General features: G+C 47.2%; 1 protein-coding gene across 1 annotated transcript in view; it reads left to right on the top strand.

The window, feature by feature from the left end:
- Positions 1–7,040: 7,040 nt before the first annotated feature.
- LOC135546089 (mitogen-activated protein kinase kinase kinase 10-like) overlaps positions 7,041–25,520 on the top strand; it is a 54,915-nt gene continuing 36,435 nt past the window's right edge. The window contains exon 1 of the mRNA XM_064974234.1: positions 7,041–10,196. Coding sequence (XP_064830306.1) covers positions 9,197–10,196 — 1,000 coding nt within the window. The 5' untranslated portion in view covers positions 7,041–9,196. The remainder of the gene's footprint in view (positions 10,197–25,520) is intronic.

The following is a 25,520-nucleotide window of genomic DNA, read 5'->3' as shown; positions in this document are numbered from 1 at the left end:
TATATATTTTTGAATTCATACTACAAAATGATCAACAACTTACATCGCAACATCAAACATGTCTAACAAAACAAAACACAGTTATAAACTTTAAAGTTTTTATAAAGTTTTTATGGAGGTATAAAAAAAATAAACAAGAAAATACTAAATACATACAAAAAATAAAATATATTAATAATAATATTAATAAAAACAATTATAGTGCAATTGTATTCACTCGGAATCTCATTATAATGATTCAGGAAGATGTTATTGTTTTTGTCATTCACTAGGGATAATGTCTTAACAAGATGATTCAGTTCAATCAAAAATATTAGTAATTTTGGTATAGAATTCTGAAATGTTTGTTTGTGTATAATGTATTTAGTATAAAGTATTTTAAAATTACAATCATTTCAAGGGTCTTGTTATCATTGCAATATTATAGCCTTCATGTCAAAAATATGGGTAGTGTTCAAAATGGTAAATAATATTTCGCAAGTTTTCCCCAAAATTATATCACAGATTTACATTCATAGAACAAGTGAGTAAGATTTTTCCTGTCTTTTTCTCAGAAAACGCAGATATCATCAATAGCCACAAATTTGGACAACATAGAATTACATGGATATATCTTATGTAAAGTGCACTTCCTTAAATTAGTTTGGTATACAATATTTGTAAGGCATCAACCAAGCCAGACAAGGAATAAGCATGTTCTATACTTTTTTTCGTCTCAGCGTAAGTTGGTTCCATGAATGGAAAATTTGTCTTATGTATTTATTACAAAAAGGATTTCTCAAGTTAAGCCCACGCCTTCCAAACTGAGTTCTGGAAAAGCTCTGTGATCATCACCAGAGCTAAGATGAGTTTTCATTAGTGTAGTTAGACCACTGGGAATGGCTTTGATCACAGAAATAAACTCTCTGAAAGGTATTGGAAACCCATCCAATGTATAAATTGTTCATATGCAAGAATATTACCCCTGTTCTCAAAAACATCAACAACAAAGTCAATATTCCTCTCATGCCAGCTAGGGTAGAACAATGATTTATTCCTTACAGTTATGTCTGAATTATTTCACAAAAGAGCTTTATGTGGGGAAAAATTGTGCAGGGAACATATTTTCCAGGCCATTAAAGCTTATTGGTGAAACCAAGCCAATTTAGTGGGTTTATCTTTCAGGAATATAATTACATTTCAGTAAAAATGGAAGACATCCCAACTTATTAAACAAATTGTTTGGAATGAAAGACCAAACTGATTCAGTATTGACCAAACATCTTTTCAACCAATTGATCTTGAAAGTGTTATTTATGTCACAAAATCCAACACTTCCAGACCACCTTCACCTCTTTTATTAGAGAGGACTGACTTGTTTTTGAAGTCACGTCTTGTTGATCTCTTTACAGGTAGAGGGATTTACACATAAAGATAATGAGGGGTACACAAAGCAACACAGTCCCTCTGCCTTGGACAGAATCACTCTCCCAAGATCCCTTTGTAGCCAATTATTCAATATATTCTTGGTTTTCTTAATGTTAGGAGAGAAATTCATATGTTGTCTGACTTAAGTTTTTTTTTGACAGATGTATTCCTAAATATTTAACACAGTCCTTTACAGGAATATTTTCTATTTCTTTATCATCAGAGTCATAAACATAAGATTTCATATTTAGAAACATTCAGTTTTAATAGAGAGTGCAGTGATAGCATTAAGGGCATGCAGTATATTGATTTCCATTATTCAGAATATCTAGAGATAGAAGTTCCACAACCAAAATGAATACAAAGGGTGAAATTGGGCATCCCTGTCATTGACTTCTGTTGATACGGAACATTTTGGATGTATTAAGATTTAGTAACACAGAACTATTTATATCTTTGTAAAACATGTGAATGACTTTGACAAAATGTTCACCGAAACCAAAAAGTTTAAGAGACCGAAAGAGAAATTAATGTTCAATTGTGTCAATGGCTTTACATAAGTCCAAAAATAAGACCAACAGCATCTGAGTCAATTGCATCTGAATAATCTAGAAGGCCCAAGACTGAATGAATGTTAGAGCTTATGTGACGGCCCTTCATAAATCCTGCTTGTGTCTAATTTATAATGGTAACTATTCCTTTCTTTAATCTTTTGGCATAAAGCAAAGCAATCAATTTGTAATTAGTATTTAATAAAGTAATTGGTCTCCAATTGTCAATGAGAGAAGGGTCTTTATCAGGTTTCAGAATGAGTGAAATAAGTGGAGACCATTTACCCATTTTCAATGTAATCTTGAAACATATTAAAAATAGGGTCTTCTAGTAACTACCAAAACTGTCTATAGAATGTCTATCCTATTTTTCATTGAATTCAGAGCCTCTCCAATTTCCTCAATTGACACAGGTGAATCGCAAACTGAGTGGAAATCATCCTGAATTACAGGGATGATGTAGTCGAAGTGAAAAAGGGATACGGTGCAGCATGACTTCAATGAGAAGGACTGTTCCAGAATGTCAATATTTTTCTTCCGCAGCTGAAACAAACTTTAAAGGTATTGTCCAACTCGCTCTTGAGTTGACATTTTGACATTTATCATAGCTGACTCCGACGTCATAGGACTTGTTTTACTATCCCATAAGAAACTGATTAGAACTCTCATTAGTCTTCGTGATCTTCATCCAAATCTAATTTGTGACCGTGATCTCATCATCGTCGTCGCCATTACGAGGACTTGACCATTTCCCATGCATATTTACAGGAAGTGTGTGGTCCTGATGAAGATGTGGTGGAGGAAGAGATAGCCCTGTGTCTGGATGCCACTCCCGCCATGCAGTTCCGACACTCCTGTGCACAGAACTACATACAGTGCCTCACTACCAACTCAAGCCTCTGTGGCACTGTGGTGGTGGGCTTCCAATGGGGACACGCCCATGACCTCGGCATCGGGAGAGAAGGGGGCATTAAATGGGGATTTACAGATGTAAATTCAGAGATAATACTGTGTATAATAAAAAGCAGTGCCATACATTCATATTTTATTGATCCTATTAGACCAGGGCAATTAGTTCCAGGGCGGTATGCCATTGCATGATGCTCAAATAGAATTAGCACATACCTCAAAACTGCAAAACCATGAACTCTTACCTCCCTCCCTCAGTGTGGACAGAGAACCTGCGAGGGGATCTGAGGCACAACCTGAGCCTGCCCCTGGACAGCGGCTACCGGGTGGAGCACCTGGTCTCTGTGCCTAGCCAGCGGGTCTTCGTTGGGGCCTGCGATGACCTCTCTCTGCATGTGTTCTCTGACCCAACTCAGGGCATGGCGGTCCTGTACCGGGCCAATTGCTTGGGCTCTGTGCTCTGTATGCATTACTGCAAAGTGTCCGGGGAGCTGCTGACTGGCAGCATGGGCATCATCACCTTCTGGGGCTTCTGGACTACTCTGCAGGTGGGTGGGATAGTCAAACCTTTTGTTAGGAAGCACTACAGTCTTCTTGTTCTTTAAGATAAAAATCCTTTTCTCTTCAACTTCTCTGACACATCCTGTTTTTTTACTCAGTTTCCGCACCTTGGTTGGACTGATAAGTAGCGACCATATTGTTTTCCCTGACATCTGACCTCTGTGCAGTCCTACCTGGGGATTGTTAAGGTGCTGGACTGGCACTGCAGATCCTTGGAGAGGGACATTATCGTTAGTGGCCTGGTGACGGGGAGACAGGTGTCCACGTTTTACACGCTCTGCGGGATCAAGAGCTTTGATTTTGTGAGGAAGAAAGAGTACAGGGCTCTCAGGGGGCCTTGGTCAGGGACAGGCACAGCTCCTGAGGTGGGTCGAGAGCAGTCAGGAACACGCACAGCTCCTGAGGCGGGTCGAGAGCAGGGAGGTCCATGAAGAACCTGGATCAGGTAGATCACTTCCAGGACAAACACCTGTACTTGCTGGAGGAGGTTCTCCTAGACCCAGCGGTGGACCTGCGGGAGGTGGCCACGTACATCCTGAGCCGGGCCTACGGCACTGAGAACAAGACCAGCTTACTGAATAGAATGCAGGCCAATGAAGACGTACCCAAGATGTGAGTAGTGCTCAAATCAAAGGAACTGAGAGAGATTTTGGCCCTGTCCGGGGGTGTCCTCGGATGGGGCCACAGTGTCTCCTGACCCCTCCTGTCTCAGCCTCCAGTATTTATGCTGCCGTAGTTTATGTGTCGGGCGGCTAGGGTCAGTTTGTTATATCTGGAGTACTTCTCCTGTCCTATTCGGTGTCCTGTGTGAATTTCAGTGTGCTTTCTCTAATTCTCTCTTTCTCTTTTTCTTTCTCTCTCTCGGAGGACCTGAGCCCTAGGACCATGCACCAGGACTACCTGACATGATGACTCCTTGCTGTCCCCAGTCCACCTGGCCTTTCTGCTGCTCCAGTTTCAACTGTTCTGCCTTATTATTATTCGACCATGCTGGTCATTTATGAACATTTGAACATCTTGGCCATGTTCTGTTATAATCTCCACCCGGCACAGCCAGAAGAGGACTGGCCACCCCGCATAGCCTGGTTCCTCTCTAGGTTTCTTCCTAGGTTTTGGCCTTTCTAGGGAGTTTTCCCTAGCCACTGTGCTTCTACACCTGCATTGCTTGCTGTTTGGGGTTTTAGGCTGGGTTTCTGTACAGCACTTTGAGATATCAGCTGATGTACGAAGGGCTATATAAATAAATTTGATTTGATTTTGATTTGATTTGATTGACATTTCACAAATGAACCAGTTTTGTTAGCAAGAGTCTTATTTATGATTTGTTTGTGTATTTCCCCTCCCAACCCTTCTTACAACCACAGGCTCCATAAACGGCGGGATAGAAAACTGTCTTGATGATCTGGAGCACGAAAGATCTACAGACGCTCTCACCAAATCCATCGGCAGAAGGCTGTCCAGGCCATATTTTACACAGGGACCCCCCCCCCCCTTTCTTCTCTCTCTCCTCAGGGCCCTTCTTGGAGTTCACAGCAAAGAACACTGGAACTATGAGGCCTACAATGACTGTCATACCCAGTGCATTTGTTTAATTGCTTAATTAATTGCTTACTTCCAGTGCACAATGGCAATGTTCATCATTTACACGATGGCTTTGTACTGTATTACAAACATATAATATTATTTTCAAACTAGTTCCTCAATATGCTATGAAAGTGAACACTGACTGACTGGTTCCCAAGCTGACTGGTTCTCTTCTTGTACCCAGGGCGCTTAGCGACCACTCTCATCCCTCAGTACCCAATCAGGCCTCTGCTTTCCAGGGCAGTGCTGCTGGTGCTAACTAAGCAGGCAGCGTCTGCCGATGGAAAAATTCTGATTTTAATCAGGGGGGAAGCAAATGCTGATTTTCTGCCCTAATTAGTAATCTTCGTGTTTCATGGAGAGAAACCCTGTAAGTCTTTAGATGTGTTGGGTGATGGTGTGGCAAGACACGATTCATCAAGTAATAGTTTATTTTTGTATATTTATTCAATGTATTATTTTTTAGCTTAATCATTATCAGTCTCACCCCTATTTCTCCCATCCCTTTCATTCTCCTCTCTTCTTTCTATTTTACTGTCTATTTCTGTCTCCCACTCTCTGTAAACAGATCACATGTGGACTCCTGACCTCCCTCTTATGAGGTCCCTTGGGGTGTACCCATGAATCTTCTCCCCCGAAAGAGGAGCCAGGCCTCAGCCTGCTAAGCAACGACTTCAAGCGCCCACACCGCTCACCAAAGAAATGCAGCAAATTCTCTCAGTCCACGGCCAAGTGGGAGAGCATTGTGGAGATCCCTGAGAAAGTACACATACACGTCTATGACCCCGCCCTCATAGGGGAGGCAGGTTAGCCTAGTGGTTAGAGCATTGGACTAGTAACCGGAAGGTTGCAAGTTCAAACCCCCGAGCTGTCGTTCTGCTCCGGAACAGGCCGTCATTGAAAATAGGAATTTAACTGACTTGCCTAGTTAAATAAAGGTAAAATAAAAAGATGTCTACAAGAAATCCAAGCCCAGTAAGCAGTTGTGCAGCCAGCTTCCCTCCATCAAGTGACTATGGGTGAGCTCCATGGGGATGAGCAAGGAGGCTAGTCTGGTGCAGCTTCCAGACAGCCCACAACACCTCAGACTGGAGCCCATCAAGGGTGAGAGGGACTCCAACTGGAGGGAGAGCATATACAAGCTTGTATCCCAATATGGCTTCCGCTCCACAGACTGTCCGCTCTTGGCCCTCTGGATGTCCCATGGGCTGTCCAGCGCTACCCCTGCACCCTGTCCCCTCTTCAGACCAGGTAGGCCAGCCAGGTGTCCCTGGGCCAGATCATCATTGGAAAGGCCCCCCCTTCCAGTTCCACCATGGGCTGCCCCTGCCATGGCAGGTCAACAGCCACACCATGGACCCCTCTGGAGAGCATGTATGGGAGGCTAGAGGTGGACTTGGTGAGGGAGCCAATGGAGAAGGTGCAGAAAGTGAAGGTGCCCCTGATAATGTCTAGGTGTCATCCATCCTAATCACCAGGGGGCAGTGTGGAGCCAAGGTTCCATTTAGTCAGTGTTAAATTATATTGTCTCCGGATATCTGCGTGATAATCTACCAAATTGTGATGGGATTGTAATGCATTAAGCTTGATGTTGTAAATTGCATACTGTTCCTAGACAGTATGCTGTGTGATAATTGGAGACACACACATGCATGCTCTCTCACACAAGCGCCAATGACACACACAGGCTACACAGTGTTATACACACACACACCATGAAAAACTATTTCAACCCACTGGTCCACAAAACATCAGCCTAATGACCAAGGTTAACTGACAATGACCAGTATAGGCTGTTGTTGTACAGTCAAGCAATGCCTTAACCCTAAAGGTCACCCATAAAAATAAGTCTTACAGATAGACTATTTTAAAACCCGATTTTTTATGATCAAAATTAAGCAAAACTTAATTTGGTCGTCCAAGCGATGTCCAAATTATGAGATATAAAGGCCTGTGTGGATGTAGGCTCCTCAAGAAACTACACTACCCAGAATACAACGGCATATTCCACCCCCAGTACAGCCGGTGTATTTGGATACAAAGTCAGCCGAGAGACTGACAGCTCCGTCTAGAAATGGCACGTCTTTTGGAGAAAAAAGCGATTTGATTGTGAAGGAAAAGTGGCCAACCGACTGACCCAGATGAGCAAGGACTCCAAGACTATTCATTTTGTGGAATTGGATTATGGAATCTGATGGTGGATATTTGGATGCGATCACACGCCCATGCGACAATGTCAATGGATGTTGTGATGAACAGTGGTCAGGCTTTTTTTCCGTAAATATTTGAATATTTCATATTTGGTTTATTTGAACCAGAAGACAAGACGCTATATACGCATAAAGACAGGATTATAATTCAATGTTGCACCAAAAGGAAGAATTAGGCTTTTATTAGACCTGTTACGTTATTATTATTATTATTATTGTTATTATTATTCCCTCGAGGATGGTGCATCTGTCTATCAAAGCCAAAGAAAACACGTTACCGTAGACGATTAATCGCCTTATTCTTTATCACGTCAACTCGAATCAGAGATACACAAATATTTGCAATTGGAATTACAGTCAAATACTTTCACAAAACACATAATGTATTATTACTGTAGGCTATTTCGGTCTCTAACATAGCGTGTGAAGTGTCGAAAAGCTCTGAAATATATTCGTTAAGAGCCAGCAGGTGCGGGGGACCTTTGATCACAAATATCTGAAATGTGCAACATTGTGTCAATATAACTAGACAAGGCTATTGCTTATGATTACAAATGTATCAGATGTTATGAATGAGCATCGTCTTATAGCCTACAAAATTGACGGGAAGATAATTATGGCTACAACAGACTGTTCTGTACACGTTGTATGTATAAGTTTCTGTCGCGATAACTCGCGCATTCGTGAACGCTCACTGTATCGTGTTTATTGAAACGTTACAGAGCGCAGAATTTAGGCCGGACAATGTAACAAGACGAACGATCAATCGATGATGTTCGCTGACTACTAAGGTGCAAAATGTACAGTCACTCAATGATGTTTGCCTGAACACTGTCCGCCGTAATTCCCCAACTAAAAATGGAGGAGTAGGCTTTTTAAGAACATTCAACGGGCATATACGTTGATCGATGTAGGCGTGCAGGATTTAGACGAGGCAGCAGCAAAGTAGGGGAATATTTCAATCGACATTTCAACGAAATACGACGTCAAGACAAGGGTCTTTCATCGCTGTCAAAAAGCCAATGACCCTGTAATAACGAGATGTCAAACAAGCGCTATTTTTCTGCGCTGCGCTTGATTGGAAATAACAACGATCCTTGCTTAGAGGATATTAAACTACACAGATGTAACCATTTAGAATACAAATGTTTTGTTACACGTGGTGCAATTGATTTATAAATAGCCGATTTAGATGTGGGATCTCCTTTAACTGTCGCGTGGCTTCCTCACTGTCTTTGGCCTCTCATAGTCTCCAGGGAGAGGAGTGAGTTTGCCTCTTTAAATCTCTGTGTCAGGATCTGTTCTCAAGGAGGCGAAATGAAGTGCAGCGTTGGCCATAAATTATTCATCAGGGAAAAAAGTCAAGGAAATAAAAATGTTAAGACACCAGAATAAACTTTTGTGGTCAACTGAGACCATCCAGCTCTTGCTGAGTCTTGAGAGGGACGCAGTAAATCAAATCTGTAGTCTAATATGAAATAGCAATAGATGCTTTGAGGATCATAAGCCCCCACCCCACAGCCCCCCTACAGTAGTCGTAAAAGCAGTGTGGGATGTTACAGAGACCCATGTTCAGATCCTGAGTATGCTCTCCTGAGCAGCGCCAAAGCTATCCCATCCACCAGAACCTCATCTCACAGTACTGAAGAGGGAACACATGGTCTACTTTGGGATTTTTCCCAGGCCAGCCTTGACTCTCTGGTAGCTTTCTAGAACATACATGGGAGAATAATCAGTAGCCTCTCTCAGGGATAGCCAGGGGTCACCCCAAAGTGAACTCGTAGGTATACATGTTAAATACACACTGCATTATACATGGTAATACAGACTGCTACACACACATGATTGGTGACAGGAACTGGAATTACCCCAGTAAACGGGGCCAGTGATGGGACAGTGGAGCTTTGGCCTACCTGTCCACTGATCAGTCACTCCTCTGGTTAAGGAGGCCTGGATTCAGCTGATGGGCCCTGCATGGATTTTGTGTGTGAGTTGACAGAGGGCAGGCCCACACCGCTGACCAGCAGCCGGGCAGCCATGGACCCATATGCCAGAGCGAGCAGCACAGCAGCCCCCCTGCCCTGCACCAGCTGTGGGGGCTGCTGCGACCCTCCTCCCCCTGGCCTTGTGCTCGCTGGTCCCCTTGGCCCCCCTTATGGCCCCCCTCTCTCCTCCATGCCCCCGCACATGACCCCCGCTCCCCCGGTGTGTGCTGCTACAGCTGTCCAGGCTGAGAATGGCAGCAGCTGGAACTCCTCCTCTGGTTCTTCAGACTCCCACCCTGGCCACCAGGGCGGCTCTACCACCTCCAACCCCTACTGGACGGCCGTGTTTGACTACGAGGCCACGGCAGACGAGGAGCTGACCCTGCGGCGCGGGGACCTCCTGGAGGTCCTCTCCAAGGACTCCAAAGTGTCCGGGGACGAGGGCTGGTGGACGGGCAAGATCCAAGACAAGGTGGGCATCTTCCCATGCAACTACGTTACTCGGAGGGACGCCGGCAGCTACCCGCAGCTAACCGCAGGAGGGCTGGTGGCGGGTGGGGTGCCTGAGGGGTGCCCCTTGGAGATCGACTTTACGGAGCTGGTGCTGGAGGAGGTGATCGGGGCGGGGGGGTTTGGGAAGGTGTATAGGGGGATGTGGCAAGGGGAGGAGGTGGCAGTTAAAGCTGCCAGGCAGGACCCGGACGAGGACATCAGCGCCACAGCTGAAAGCGTACGACAAGAGGCCAGGCTTTTCTGGATGCTCAGACACCCCAACATCATCAATCTGATAGGGGTGTGCCTGCGAGAGCCCAACCTCTGCCTGGTGATGGAGTACGCCCGCGGGGGGGCCCTGAACAGAGCCCTAGCTGGGAAGAAGGTACCCCCCAGGGTGCTGGTGAACTGGGCCGTGCAGATCGCCACAGGGATGGACTACCTGCACAATCAGACCTTTGTACCGGTTATACACAGAGACCTCAAGTCAAGCAACAGTGAGTATGCCAACACTCGTCTCCCACTCCAGTCTGCCATCTCAAAGATATAATTCGCTCCAAATGAGTCCTTTCCTATTTCATGTCAAATATAAAACGTTTGGGGGGCAAATCACACTCAGAATGGGAACGCGTTCATTCTTTCCGTTGGTTTGTTTGCATGTTGAATCAGCCATGCACACACAGTTGATTGCCTCATAGGCCGTAGACAGACTGTAATATTGCCTATTTTAGTTCCAGTCTCCAGTTAAGGGAAGTATAGTATATGAAATTCATTTAACAGAGGATGGATGAGTGGACACTAACAGAATGTGCAGTACAATGCATACTGTTAACCCTCGTGTTGATGGGTTCATTTAAGTATTGTGTGGATGAAATGAAATAGAGAGGTCTTCTGTTTGACACACAGACAGTTGAGTTGAGAATGACGGGGTAAGATCAGCCCTGGAGAGCTGGCTCTCTCTCTGCCATCGTTCCCCTGTCATTTATTCCCCCCTCCTCCGATCCTCTCCTCTCCTCTCGTCCTCCTCTTTCTACCACCCCTCCTCAAGGACAGCAGTTCTGCTCTGCAACTCGCCAAGCTATTTCTGGTCCTTTGTACTACTTGCTGTTTAAAGTCTCAGTTGTTGGTGTATTGGGGGGGGGGCACACTGTGTGTTAGTGTGTGTGTGTGTGTGTACGTGGGCCTGTCTGTGTGTGTGACGTGAGTATGGGGGATGGGGTGTAGAGGTACGAGTTGAGGCTACAGGATGCTGAGTCCAGAGATTTGTGAAGGAGAGAGATGATCTGGAGTGTCTGTAGCTTAAAAACACCCGGCTCGCAGATCTTCCGTACTGTTCCTAATCGCTCCCCGGTTTGTGAAGCCGTGATGTAGGCGAGAGCCGCCATGTGAAAAGCTGCCCCTCCCTCAGTTGCTGTGATGATAGGGATCAGATGGGTATTGGATGGCGAAGCCTTGGCAACAACACAGAGCTGCCTCCACGACACTGGGCTGTTTTGAGTCATCCAGCTGTCAGCATCCCGGCGCAAATGTCAATTCCTTCACTTGGAATTATTTCTGTGTGAAAAAGATGATTTCAAAGGAGTGTCTCAATCTGTCACGCCGTCTCATTTCCGTTCCCCAAAAAATGCTAAACTATTCAAGTATGTGATCAGACGATGACGTAAAGATGAATGTTTACATTGCCTCGGTGAAGCCCGGAGGGAGGGAGGGAGGGAGGGGAGGGAGGAAGAGAGAGGGAGGAGGAGAGAGGAGAAAGGAAAGGAAGAGAGGGAATGAAGCGAATGAGATGGTGAGAGAGGAGAGGTTACAAAGATGAGGGAGGAAAGAGAGGGACAGAGAGGGAGAAGAAAGATACGAGAAATAAAAGGGGAGAGCGATTGGGGAGGTAGAAGGAGAGGGACAGAGAGAGAGAGAGAGGGAGATAAACAGTGGTTCATCTTAGTTTAGGGTTACACCTCAGCTCATTGTCCAGGTGTACAGGTGTCAGATATCCGCTTCAAACCGCCGCCCGTTTGGCATCACTGCGGTTATGGAGAAGCTTTAGGCCCCACAGCTTCTTCTCTGTTTCGTCCCCACCTATCTGGCCGGCCCTCAAACCTCTCCTCTTCCCACTCACTGTATTTGTAGTGTGTGTGTTGGTGTGTGTTTCTGCCTTTCTCTCTGTGTTGTTGTTTGCCTGGCTGAGGCTGGAATAGTGAGCCTGACTGTCTAACTGGGATAATCTGATTACGGTGACCTCCTTAGAGTGATGTGACAGCGGTGTTTGTGGGTTGGCAGGTCGTTGTCCCGTGGTCCCTTTAGCCGTACCTGTCACACTGATCCAGAATCAGCCCACTCTCTCAGTAGCGCACAATCCTCCTTGGGTCATATGATTCAGGGCAAGAGTGTGCTGGCTCTCATGCCAGCAGCAAAATCTAAATAAATACGAATATAACTGTTATAACAGTTTATAAGCACATATAGTAGGCTGACTCGAGAGAAGCCCTAAGAATGTGGTCATGTGAACAATCGCGTCATTAACCACACATTTCTCAAAAACATGGCCCAAGTTGATAGCCATTCAATTAAACACATTATTGATCAGGTGATTTGACCAAGTTGAAATTCAACCTGCCCTAGATACTGGGTCTTCAGAAAGAGGTCTTGGAAACTCTACCCTGTGATGGCTAACGTGTCTGCTGCCACTGCATTGAGTTGTACAGTATATGGGCATGACTCAGCATCCGGTCACAAAATACTGTACTACTGATCACCTGGCTACTGTAACTCACATAGAAATATAATCTATAGAACAGACCTCCCCATTCAAGTCAATGATGCTAAAATGGGTGGACTAGCAGCAGGTTAGAGGTTCTAAGCCCTTTCTATAGATTATATTTCTATGGACACACACGGGTCAGATAGACCCCTCTATACTGCAGAGGTAGGTACGTTATATATACCTATGTTCTGTTCTGTTCTGTTCTGTTGATGTCCCCTTTCATAATGAAGGGTTAGTGCAGTGTTGCTCTAAGTTATTCTTGTACTAACTAGCTTCATTAAATGTGAATCTCCAGTTCACTTCCTTGTATCTGGAGTCTTTCTTATTATAGACATGAGAGTAGTAAGAGCTAAGACACTACAACCTACACGACTGTGTCCCAATAAGCTTACTGTATACAGATACATACAGTTGAAGTTGGAAGTTTACATACACTTAGGTTGGAGTCATTAAAACTCGTTTTTCAACCACTCCACACATTTCTTGATAATAAACTATAGTTTTGGCAAGTCGGTTAGGACATCTACTTTGTGCATGACACAAGTCATTTTTCCAACAATTGTTTATACAGACAGATAATTTCACTTATAATTCACTGTATCACAATTCCACTGGGTCAGAAGTTTACATAACTAAGTTGACTGTGCCTTTAAACAGCTTGGAAAATTCCAGAAATTGATGTCATGACTTTAGAAGCTTCTGATAGGCTAACTGACATAATTTGAGACAATTAGAGGTGTACCTGTGGATGTATTTCAAGGCCTACCTTCAAACTCTGTGCCTCTTTGCTTGACATCATGGGAAAATCAAAAGAAATCAGCCAAGACCTCAGAAAAACAATGTAGACCTCCACAAGTGCGGTTCATCCTTGGGAGCAATTTCCAAACACCTGAAGGGACCACGTTCATCTGTACAAACAATAGTACGCAAGTATAAACACCATGGGACCACGCAGTCGTCATACTGCTCAGGAAGGAGACGCCTTCGGTCTCCTAGAGATGAACATACTTTGGTGCGAAAAGTGAAAATGAATCCCAAAACAACAAAAAAGGACCTTGTGAAGATACTGGAGGAAACAGATACAAAATATCTATATCCACAGTCAAACACGTCCTATATCGACATATCCTGAAAGGCCGCTCAGCAAGGAAGAAGACACTGCTCCAAAACCGGCATAAAAAAAGCCAGACTACTGTTTGCAACTGCACATGGAGACAAAGATCGCACTTTTTGGTGAAATATCCTCTAGTCTGATGAAACAGAAATGGAACTGTTTGGCCATAATGACCATCGTTATGTTTGGAGGAAAAAGGGGAGGCTTGCAAGCCGAAGAACACCATCCCAATCGTGAAGCACGGGGGTGGCAGCATCATGTTGTGGGGGTGCTTTGCTGCAAGAGGGGCTGGTGCACTTCACAAAATAGATGGCATCATGAGGGAGGAAAATTATGTGGATATATTGAAGCAAAATCTCAGGACATCAGTCAGGAAGTTAAAGCTTGGTCGCAAATGGGTCTTCCAAATGGACAATGACCCCAAGCATACTTCCAAAGTTGTGGCAAAATGGCTTAAGGACAACAAAGTCAAGGTATTGAGGTGGCCATCACAAAGCCCTGAGCTCAACCCTAGAGAACATTTGTGGGCAGAATTGAAAAAGCGTGTGCGAGCAAGGAGGCCTACAAACCTGACTCAGTTACACCAGCTCTGTCAGGAAGAATGGGCCAAAATTCACCCAACTTATTGTTGGAAGCTTGTGGAAGGCTACCCAAAACGTTTGACCCAAGTTAATCAATTTTAAGGCAATGCTACAAAATACTAATTGAGTGTATGTAAACGTCTGACCCACTGGGAATGTGATGAAAGAAATAAAAGCTCAAATAAATCATTCTCTCTACTATTATTCTGACATTTCACATTCTTAAAAAAAGTGGTGATCCTAACTGACCTAAGACAGGGATTTTTTACTAGGATTAAATGTCAGGAATTGTGAAAAACTGAGTTTAAATGTATATGGCTAAGGTGTATGGACTGGATTTAGATTAGATTAGAGATTAGAGATGGAGATACCCATCTCTGAGGATTCACCAATCAAGTCCTTTTGTAGATGAGTCGATAAGAAGGAAAGGAACCAAGGAAATGCCATTTAAAAACCCATGTTTGTAGCCTCTGTTGGGGAGTTTTTTGTGAAAGCTGTTTGACAATTAAGATACTGAACGAGAGAAGACTGCTACACTGTATATAGGCATCATAAAGATGGGGGTGGGTGGTTGACGGTACCTGCTGCTGTTTTGAGCGCTGTCACTTCAAATGGAGAGCAAGTTGACACGTTCAACAGTCACCTGAATAGTGGGGCCTTGAGTCTGCAAGCTGGCATGTCCAGTTTTCCGTCGTTTCTTCCCTCCCCTGGATAATTCAGCATTTATTATACAGGAACCCGTAACTTGGATATTACTCGGTTAGATGGAGTTGGACCGAAATGTCGAGCGTCATCATCTTACATTTCGATACCTCTTCCGTTATGATATGAATACATGTTCCCTAATGGCTACTTATGGGATTAGTGCATGGCGTGCCACTGAAAAGCGTTTGAATGTGTGTTTGTTTAGTGAAGGATTAGCGTTATGGCTAGCAGTAGCTGCTAATCCCTATCAGAGATAGACGAGCCTGGCTGACGGTCGGTGGATGACTGGGCTGGACTCTCTCTGAGTAGCCTGTCTTCTCTGGCTTCTCCCGCACAACAGAAAGAGGGATGTTGCCGCTAGAAGAGCCGTCACAGATTGACTTGATTCATCGTCGTGGCAGGAGTAGGAAAATATTGTCCGGCACCAGAACACCTGATTCAATGAATGAATGAATGAAACAAGGGCCCTGTCTGAATGCTTTCGCACGCATGTCTTTGGATGTCCACGTGTTACATGCGTGTGTGTGTGTGTCAAATCAAATCAAATCTGATTTGTCACATACACATGGTTAGCAGATGTTAATGCGAGTGTAGCTAAATGCTTGGGCTTCTAGTTCTGACAATGCAGTAATAACCAATGGGTAGTCTAACCTAACAATTTCACAACAACTACCTTATACACACAAGTGTAAAGGAATGAAGAATGTGTACATGAAAATATATGAATGAGTGGTACAGAACGGCATAGGTAAGATGCATTAGATGGTATGGAATACAGTATATACATATGAGATGAGTAATGTAGGGTATGTAAACAATATATGAAGTGGCATTGTTTAAAGTGGCTAGTGATACATTTTTCATCCATTTTTACATTATCAAAGGGGCTGGAGTTGAGTCAGTATGTTGGCAGCAGCCACTCAATGTTAGTGGTGGCTGTTTAACAGACTGATGGCCTTGAGATAGAAGCTGTTTTTCAGTCTCTCGGTCCCTGCTTTGATGCACCTGTACTGACCTCGCCTTCTGGGTGATAGCGGGGTGAACAGGCAGTGGCTCGGGTGGTTGTTGTCCTTGATGATCTTTATGGCCTTACTGTGACATCGGGTGGTGTAGGTGTCCTGGAGGGCAGGTAGTTTGCCCCCGGTGATGCGTTGTGCAGACCTCACTACCATCTGGAGAGCCTTACGGTTCTGGGTGGGGCAGTCGCCGTACCAGGCGGTGATACAGCCCGACAGGATGCTCTCGATTGTGCATCTGTAGAAGTTTGTGAGTTGTTTTGGTGACAAGCCAAATTTCTTCAGCCTCCTGAGGTTGAAGAGTCTCTTCACCACGCTGTCTGTGTGGGTGGACCAATTCAGTTTGTCCGTGATGTGTACGCCGATGTGTACGCCGAGGAACATATTACCCTCTCCACTACTGTCCCGTCGATGTGGATAGGGGGGGTGCTCCCTCTGCTGTTTCCTGAAGTCCACGATCATCTCCTTTGTTTGGTTGACATTGAGTGTGAGGTTATTTTCCTGACGCCACACTCCGAGGGCCCTCACCTCCTCCCTGTAGGCCGTCTCGTCGTTGTTGGTAATCAAGCCTACCACTGTAGTGTCGTCTGCAAACTTGATGATTGAGTGTGTGTATGTGCGTGTGCGTGCGTGTGCATGCGTGTGCGTGTGTGTGCGCGCGTGTGTGTGTATGGAGGTGGGACAGAGGGACACGGTTGTGCTCGCTAGCTAGGCCAGGGAACACTCACTGGGAGTGCAGCAACAATGACCCCATTCTCACACAACAAGCCAAGGCAGAGCTGGGCTCACAATGACAGGAGTCACTGTCGGGAAGGGGGCGCGGAGAGGACGGACGACGCAGAGACGGAGGGAGTGAGGTCGACTGTAGACCTTGAATGACAGGACGGAGAGATGGATGGGTAGAGAAAAGGAGAAGGAATGTGCTTGCTGTAGAGTGGGCCCTGCGGGCTAGGTTGGGGGAGGGATGGAGGGAGGCAGGGATACAGGGATGGAGTAAGTGGTGGGGATGGGGTCAGAGTGTTCTACAGAATCAAGGTCATACAGTTCCTCTTGTACCTCTCTCTCTACTCCACACATCTGTATGTTCCCAACCAAAACGCCTCACCAATCAACCAATGGTGGTGGACTAATTCGTTGAACATAGCAAATGGTTGTAAAGAGAACTAGCTGACAGACGAATGAACAAGGTCAAATGAGGCCTATCCTGTGAGTAGTCGTGTCAGTGTGTTCTGTCTTACTACTGTTTTGGCTCGGAGTAAGGCCTTGGACTCAGAGGCACCGTGAGAACAGGGGAATACGGCAAACAGATGTTTGTATTCCCTCTCTGTTAAGCTCAATTAGACCCCTTGAGTTGATAAACATGATGAAAGCGCCACACAGAGAGAACAGGGGAGAGGGGTAGAGGGATAGATAATGGGAGAGGGATAGAGAGTGGGAGAGGGATAGAGGGATAGAGAGTGGGAGAGGGATAGAGAGTGGGAGAGGGATAGAGAGTGGGAGAGGGATAGAGAGTGGGAGAGGGATAGAGGGATGGAGAGTGGGAGAGGGATAGAGGGATAGAGAGTGGGAGAGGGATAGAGAGTGGGAGAGGGGTAGAGGGACAGATAATGGGAGAGGGATAGAGAGTGGGAGAGGGATAGAGAGTGGGAGAGGGATAGAGGGATAGAGAGTGGGAGAGGGATAGAGAGTGGGAGAGGGATAGAGGGATAGAGAGTGGGAGAGGGATAGAGAGTGGGAGAGGGACAGAGAGTGGGAGAGGGATAGAGGTATAGAGAGTGGGAGAGGAATAGAGGGATATAGAGTGGGAGAGGGATAGAGAGTGGGAGAGGGATAGAGAGTGGGAGAGAATAGAGGGATATAGAGTGGGAGAGGGATATAGAGTGGGAGAGGGATAGAGAGTGGGAGAGGGATAGAGGTATGGAGAGTGGGAGAGGAATAGAGAGTGGGTGATCAATAGAGGGATATACAGTGGGGGAGGGATAGAGAGTGGGAGAGGGATAGAGAGTGGGAGAGGGATAGAGAGTGGGAGAGGGATAGAGAGATATTGAGTGGGAGAGGGATAGAGAGTGGGAGAGGGATAGAGAGTGGGAAAGGGATAGAGGGATATAGAATGGAAGAGGGATAGAGAGTGGGAGGGGGATAGAGAGTGGGAGAGGGATAGAGGGATAGATAATGGGAGAGGGATAGAGAGTGGGAGAGGGATAGAGGGTTGGAGAGTGGGAGAGGGATAGAGAGTGGGAGAGGGGTAGAGGGATAGATAATGGGAGAGGGATAGAGAGTGGGAGAGGGATAGAGGGATAGAGAGTGGGAGAGGGATAGAGAGTGGGAGAGGGATAGAGGGATAGAGAGTGGGAGAGGGATAGAGAGTGGGAGAGGGATAGAGGTATAGAGAGTGGGAGAGGAATAGAAGGATATAGAGTGGGAGAGGGATGGAGAGTGGGAGAGGGATAGAGAGTGGAAGAGGGATAGAGAGTGGGAAAGTGATAGAGGGATATAGAGTGGAAGAGGGATAGAGAGTGGGAGAGGGATAGATGGATAGAGAGTGGGAAAGGGATAGAGGGATAGAGAGTGGGAGAGGGATAGAGGTATAGAGAGTGGGAGAGGAATAGAGGGATATAGAGTGGGAGAGGGATAGAGAGTGGGAGAGGAATAGAGGGATATACAGTGGGGGAGGGATAGAGAGTGGGAGAGGGATAGAGAGTGGGAGAGGGATAGAGGGATATAGAGTGGGAGAGGGATAGAGGGATAGAGAGTGGGAGAGGGATAGAGAGTGGGAGAGGGATAGAGAGTGGGAGAGGGATAGAGAGTGGGAGAGAAAATAGGGATATAGAGTGGGAGAGGGATAGAGAGTGGGAGAGGGATAGGGAGTGGGAGAGGAATAGAGGGATATAGAGTGGGAGAGGTATAGAGAGTGGGAGAGGGATAGAGGTATAGAGAGTGGGAGAGGAATAGAGGGATATAGAGTGGGAGAGGGATGGAGAGTGGGAGAGGGATAGAGAGTGGAAGAGGGATAGAGAGTGGGGAAGTGATAGAGGGATATATAGTGGAAGAGGGAGAGAGAGTGGGAGAGGGATAGATGGATAGAGAGTGGGAAAGGGATAGAGGGATAGAGAGTGGGAGAGGGATAGAGAGTGGGAGAGGGATAGAGGTATAGAGAGTGGGAGAGGAATAGAGGGATATAGAGTGGGAGAGGGATAGAGAGTGGGAGAGAATAGAGGGATATAGAGTGGGAGAGGGATAGAGAGTGGGAGAGGGATAGAGAGTGGGAGAAGGATAGAGGTATAGAGAGTGGGAGAGGAATAGAGGGATATAGAGTGGGAGAGGGATAGAGAGTGGGAGAGGAATAGAGGGATATACAGTGGGGGAGGGATAGAGAGTGGCGGAGGGATAGAGAGTGGGAGAGGGATAGAGAGTGGGAGAGGGATAGAGGGATATTGAATGGGAGAGGGATAGAGAGTGGGAGAGGGGTAGAGAGTGGGAAAGGGATAGAGGGATATAGAGTGGAAGAGGGATAGAGAGTGGGAGGGGATAGAGTGTGGGAGAGGGATAGAGGGATAGATAATGGGAGAGGGATAGAGAGTGGGAGAGGGATAGAGGGATGGAGAGTGGGAGAGGGATAGAGAGTGGGAGAGGGGTAGAGGGATAGATAATGGGAGAGGGTTAGAGAGTGGGAGAGGGATATAGGGATAGAGAGTGTGAGAGGGATAGAGAGTGGGAGAGGGATAGAGGTATAAAGAGTGTGAGAGGAATAGAGGGATATAGAGTGGGAGGGGATAGAGGGATAGATAGTGGGAGAGGGATAGAGGGATGGAGAGTGGGAGAGGGATAGAGAGTGGGAGAGGGATAGAGGGTTGGAGAGTGGGAGAGGGATAGAGAGTGGGAGAGGGGTAGAGGGATAGATAATGGGAGAGGGATAGAGAGTGGGAGAGGGATAGAGGGATAGAGAGTGGGAGAGGGATAGAGAGTGGGAGAGGGATAGAGGGATAGAGAGTGGGAGAGGGATAGAGAGTGGGAGAGGGATAGAGGTATAGAGAGTGGGAGAGGAATAGAAGGATATAGAGTGGGAGAGGGATGGAGAGTGGGAGAGGGATAGAGAGTGGAAGAGGGATAGAGAGTGGGAGAGGGATAGATGGATAGAGAGTGGGAAAGGGATAGAGGGATAGAGAGTGGGAGAGGGATAGAGGTATAGAGAGTGGGAGAGGAATAGAGGGATATAGAGTGGGAGAGGGATAGAGAGTGGGAGAGGAATAGAGGGATATACAGTGGGGGAGGGATAGAGAGTGGGAGAGGGATAGAGAGTGGGAGAGGGATAGAGGGATATAGAGTGGGAGAGGGATAGAGGGATAGAGAGTGGGAGAGGGATAGAGAGTGGGAGAGGGATAGAGAGTGGGAGAGGGATAGAGAGTGGGAGAGAAAATAGGGATATAGAGTGGGAGAGGGATAGAGAGTGGGAGAGGGATAGGGAGTGGGAGAGGAATAGAGGGATATAGAGTGGGAGAGGTATAGAGAGTGGGAGAGGGATAGAGGTATAGAGAGTGGGAGAGGAATAGAGGGATATAGAGTGGGAGAGGGATGGAGAGTGGGAGAGGGATAGAGAGTGGAAGAGGGATAGAGAGTGGGGAAGTGATAGAGGGATATATAGTGGAAGAGGGAGAGAGAGTGGGAGAGGGATAGATGGATAGAGAGTGGGAAAGGGATAGAGGGATAGAGAGTGGGAGAGGGATAGAGAGTGGGAGAGGGATAGAGGTATAGAGAGTGGGAGAGGAATAGAGGGATATAGAGTGGGAGAGGGATAGAGAGTGGGAGAGAATAGAGGGATATAGAGTGGGAGAGGGATAGAGAGTGGGAGAGGGATAGAGAGTGGGAGAAGGATAGAGGTATAGAGAGTGGGAGAGGAATAGAGGGATATAGAGTGGGAGAGGGATAGAGAGTGGGAGAGGAATAGAGGGATATACAGTGGGGGAGGGATAGAGAGTGGCGGAGGGATAGAGAGTGGGAGAGGGATAGAGAGTGGGAGAGGGATAGAGGGATATTGAATGGGAGAGGGATAGAGAGTGGGAGAGGGGTAGAGAGTGGGAAAGGGATAGAGGGATATAGAGTGGAAGAGGGATAGAGAGTGGGAGGGGATAGAGTGTGGGAGAGGGATAGAGGGATAGATAATGGGAGAGGGATAGAGAGTGGGAGAGGGATAGAGGGATGGAGAGTGGGAGAGGGATAGAGAGTGGGAGAGGGGGTAGAGGGATAGATAATGGGAGAGGGTTAGAGAGTGGGAGAGGGATATAGGGATAGAGAGTGTGAGAGGGATAGAGAGTGGGAGAGGGATAGAGGTATAAAGAGTGTGAGAGGAATAGAGGGATATAGAGTGGGAGGGGATAGAGGGATAGATAGTGGGAGAGGGATAGAGGGATGGAGAGTGGGAGAGGGATAGATGGATAGAGAGTGGTAGAGGGATAGAGGGATAGAGAGTGGGAGAGGGATAGAGAGCGTGAGAGGGATAGAGGGATAGATAATGGGAGAGGGATAGAGAGTGGGAGAGGGATAGAGGGATAGAGAGTGGGAGAGGGATAGAGAGTGGGAGAGGGATAGAGGGATAGAGAGTGGGAGAGGGATAGAGAGTGGGAGAGGGATAGAGGTATAGAGAGTGGGAGAGGAATAGAAGGATATAGAGTGGGAGAGGGATGGAGAGTGGGAGAGGGATAGAGAGTGGAAGAGGGATAGAGAGTGGGAAAGTGATAGAGGGATATAGAGTGGAAGAGGGATAGAGAGTGGGAGAGGGATAGATGGATAGAGAGTGGGAAAGGGATAGAGGGATAGAGAGTGGGAGAGGGATAGAGGTATAGAGAGTGGGAGAGGAATAGAGGGATATAGAGTGGGAGAGGGATAGAGAGTGGGAGAGGAATAGAGGGATATACAGTGGGGGAGGGATAGAGAGTGGGAGAGGGATAGAGAGTGGGAGAGGGATAGAGGGATATAGAGTGGGAGAGGGATAGAGGGATAGAGCGTGGGAGAGGGATAGAGAGTGGGAGAGGGATAGAGAGTGGGAGAGGGATAGAGAGTGGGAGAGAAAATAGGGATATAGAGTGGGAGAGGGATAGAGAGTGGGAGAGGGATAGGGAGTGGGAGAGGAATAGAGGGATATAGAGTGGGAGAGGTATAGAGAGTGGGAGAGGGATAGAGGTATAGAGAGTGGGAGAGGAATAGAGGGATATAGAGTGGGAGAGGGATGGAGAGTGGGAGAGGGATAGAGAGTGGAAGAGGGATAGAGAGTGGGGAAGTGATAGAGGGATATATAGTGGAAGAGGGAGAGAGAGTGGGAGAGGGATAGATGGATAGAGAGTGGGAAAGGGATAGAGGGATAGAGAGTGGGAGAGGGATAGAGAGTGGGAGAGGGATAGAGGTATAGAGAGTGGGAGAGGAATAGAGGGATATAGAGTGGGAGAGGGATAGAGAGTGGGAGAGAATAGAGGGATATAGAGTGGGAGAGGGATAGAGAGTGGGAGAGAGATAGAGAGTGGGAGAAGGATAGAGGTACAGAGAGTGGGAGAGGAATAGAGGGATATAGAGTGGGAGAGGGATAGAGAGTGGGAGAGGAATAGAGGGATATACAGTGGGGGAGGGATAGAGAGTGGCGGAGGGATAGAGAGTGGGAGAGGGATAGAGAGTGGGAGAGGGATAGAGGGATATTGAATGGGAGAGGGATAGAGAGTGGGAGAGGGGTAGAGAGTGGGAAAGGGATAGAGGGATATAGAGTGGAAGAGGGATAGAGAGTGGGAGGGGATAGAGTGTGGGAGAGGGATAGAGGGATAGATAATGGGAGAGGGATAGAGAGTGGGAGAGGGATAGAGGGATGGAGAGTGGGAGAGGGATAGAGAGTGGGAGAGGGGTAGAGGGATAGATAATGGGAGAGGGTTAGAGAGTGGGAGAGGGATATAGGGATAGAGAGTGTGAGAGGGATAGAGAGTGGGAGAGGGATAGAGGTATAAAGAGTGTGAGAGGAATAGAGGGATATAGAGTGGGAGGGGATAGAGGGATAGATAGTGGGAGAGGGATAGAGGGATGGAGAGTGGGAGAGGGATAGAGAGTGGGAGAGGGGTAGAGGGATAGATAATGGGAGAGGGATAGAGAGTGGGAGAGGGATAGAGGGATAGAGAGTGGGAGAGGGATAGAGAGTGGGAGAGGGATAGAGAGTGGGAGGGGGATAGAGGGATAGAGAGTGGGAGAGGGATAGAGAGTGGGAGAAGGATAGAGGGATAGAGAGTGGGAGAGGGATAGAAAGTGGGAGAGGGATAGAGGGATAGAGAGTGGGAGAGGGATAGAGAGTGGGAGAGGGATAGAGGTATAGAGAGTGGGAGAGGAATAGAGGGATATAGAGTGGGAGAGGGATGGAGAGTGGGAGAGGGATAGAGAGTGGAAGAGGGATAGAGAGTGGGGAAGTGATAGAGGGATATAGAGTGGAAGAGGGATAGAGAGTGGGAGAGGATAGATGGATAGAGAGTGGGAGAGGGATAGAGGTATAAAGAGTGCGAGAGGAATAGAGGGATATAGAGTGGGAGGGGATAGAGGGATAGATAGTGGGAGAGGGATAGAGGGATGGAGAGTGGGAGAGGGATAGAGAGTGGGAGAGGGGTAGAGGGATAGATAATGGGAGAGGGATAGAGAGTGGGAGAGGGATAGAGGGATAGAGAGTGGGAGAGGGATAGAGAGTGGGAGAGGGATAGAGAGTGGGAGGGGGATAGAGGGATAGAGAGTGGGAGAGGGATAGAGAGTGGGAGAAGGATAGAGGGATAGAGAGTGGGAGAGGGATAGAAAGTGGGAGAGGGATAGAGGGATAGAGAGTGGGAGAGGGATAGAGAGTGGGAGAGGGATAGAGGTATAGAGAGTGGGAGAGGAATAGAGGGATATAGAGTGGGAGAGGGATGGAGAGTGGGAGAGGGATAGAGAGTGGAAGAGGGATAGAGAGTGGGGAAGTGATAGAGGGATATAGAGTGGAAGAGGGATAGAGAGTGGGAGAGGATAGATGGATAGAGAGTGGGAAAGGGATAGAGGGATAGAGAGTGGGAGAGGGATAGAGAGTGGGAGAGGGATAGAGGTATAGAGAGTGGGAGAGGAATAGAGGGATATAGAGTGGGAGAGGGATAGAGAGTGGGAGAGGAATAGAGGGATATAGAGTGGGAGAGTGATAGAGAGTGGGAGAGGAATAGAGGGATATACAGTGGGGGAGGGATAGAGAGTGGGAGAGGGATAGAGAGTGGGAGAGTGATAGAGAGTGGGAGAGGGATAGAGAGTGGGAAAGGGATAGAGGGATATAGAGTGGAAGAGGGATAGGGAGTGGGAGGGGGATAGAGAGTGGGAGAGGGGTAGAGGGATAGATAATGGGAGAGGGATAGAGAGTGGGAGAGTGGGAGAGGGATAGAGGGATAGAGAGTGGGAGAGGGATAGAGAGTGGGAGAGGGATGGAGAGTGGAAGGGGGATAGAGGGATAGAGAGTGGGAGAGGGTTAGAGGGATAGAGAGTGGGAGAAGGATAGAGGGATAGAGAGTGGGAGAGGGATAGAGAGTGGGAGAGGGATAGAGGGATCGAGAGTAGGAGAGGGATAGAGGGATAGAGAGTGGGAGAGGGATAGAGAGTGGGAGCGGGAGCGGGAGCGGGATAGAGGTATAGAGAGTGGGAGAGGAATAGAGGGATATAGAGTGGGAGAGGGATGGAGAGTGGGAGAGGGATAGAGAGTGGGGAAGTGATAGAGGGATATAGAGTGGAAGAGGGATAGAGAGTGGGAGAGGATAGATGGATAGAGAGTGGGAAAGGGATAGAGGGATAGAGAGTGGGAGAGGGATAGAGAGTGGGAGAGGGATAGAGGTATAGAGAGTGGGAGAGGAATAGAGGGATATAGAGTGGGAGAGGGATAGAGAGTGGGAGAGGCATAGAGGGATATAGAGTGGGAGAGTGATAGAGAGTGGGAGAGGAATAGAGGGATATACAGTGGGGGAGGGATAGAGAGTGGGAGAGGGATAGAGAGTGGGAGAGTGATAGAGAGTGGGAGAGGGATAGAGAGTGGGAAAGGGATAGAGGGATATAGAGTGGAAGAGGGATAGGGAGTGGGAGGGGATAGAGAGTGGGAGAGGGGTAGAGGGATAGATAATGGGAGAGGGATAGAGAGTGGGAGAGGGATAGAGGGATAGAGAGTGGGAGAGGGATAGAGAGTGGGAGAGGGATGGAGAGTGGAAGGGGGATAGAGGGATAGAGAGTGGGAGAGGGTTAGAGGGATAGAGAGTGGGAGAAGGATAGAGGGATAGAGAGTGGGAGAGGGATAGAGAGTGGGAGAGGGATAGAGGGATCGAGAGTAGGAGAGGGATAGAGGGATAGAGAGTGGGAGAGGGATAGAGAGTGGGAGCGGGAGCGGGAGCGGGATAGAGGTATAGAGAGTGTGAGAGGAATAGAGGGATATAGAGTGGGAGAGGGATGGAGAGTGGGAGAGGGATAGAGAGTGGAAGAGGGATAGAGAGTGGGAGAGGGATAGAGAGTGGAAGAGGGATAGAGAGTGGGAGAGGGATAGATGGATAGAGAGTGGGAGAGGGATAGAGGGATAGAGAGTGGGAGAGGGATAGGGAGTGGGAGAGGGATAGAGAGTGGGAGAGGGATAGAGG

The sequence above is a fragment of the Oncorhynchus masou genome, chromosome 9, assembly GCF_036934945.1.
Source record: "Oncorhynchus masou masou isolate Uvic2021 chromosome 9, UVic_Omas_1.1, whole genome shotgun sequence".
NCBI classification, from domain to species: Eukaryota; Metazoa; Chordata; class Actinopteri; order Salmoniformes; family Salmonidae; genus Oncorhynchus; species Oncorhynchus masou.
This window is presented reverse-complemented; position numbering and strand designations above follow the sequence as displayed.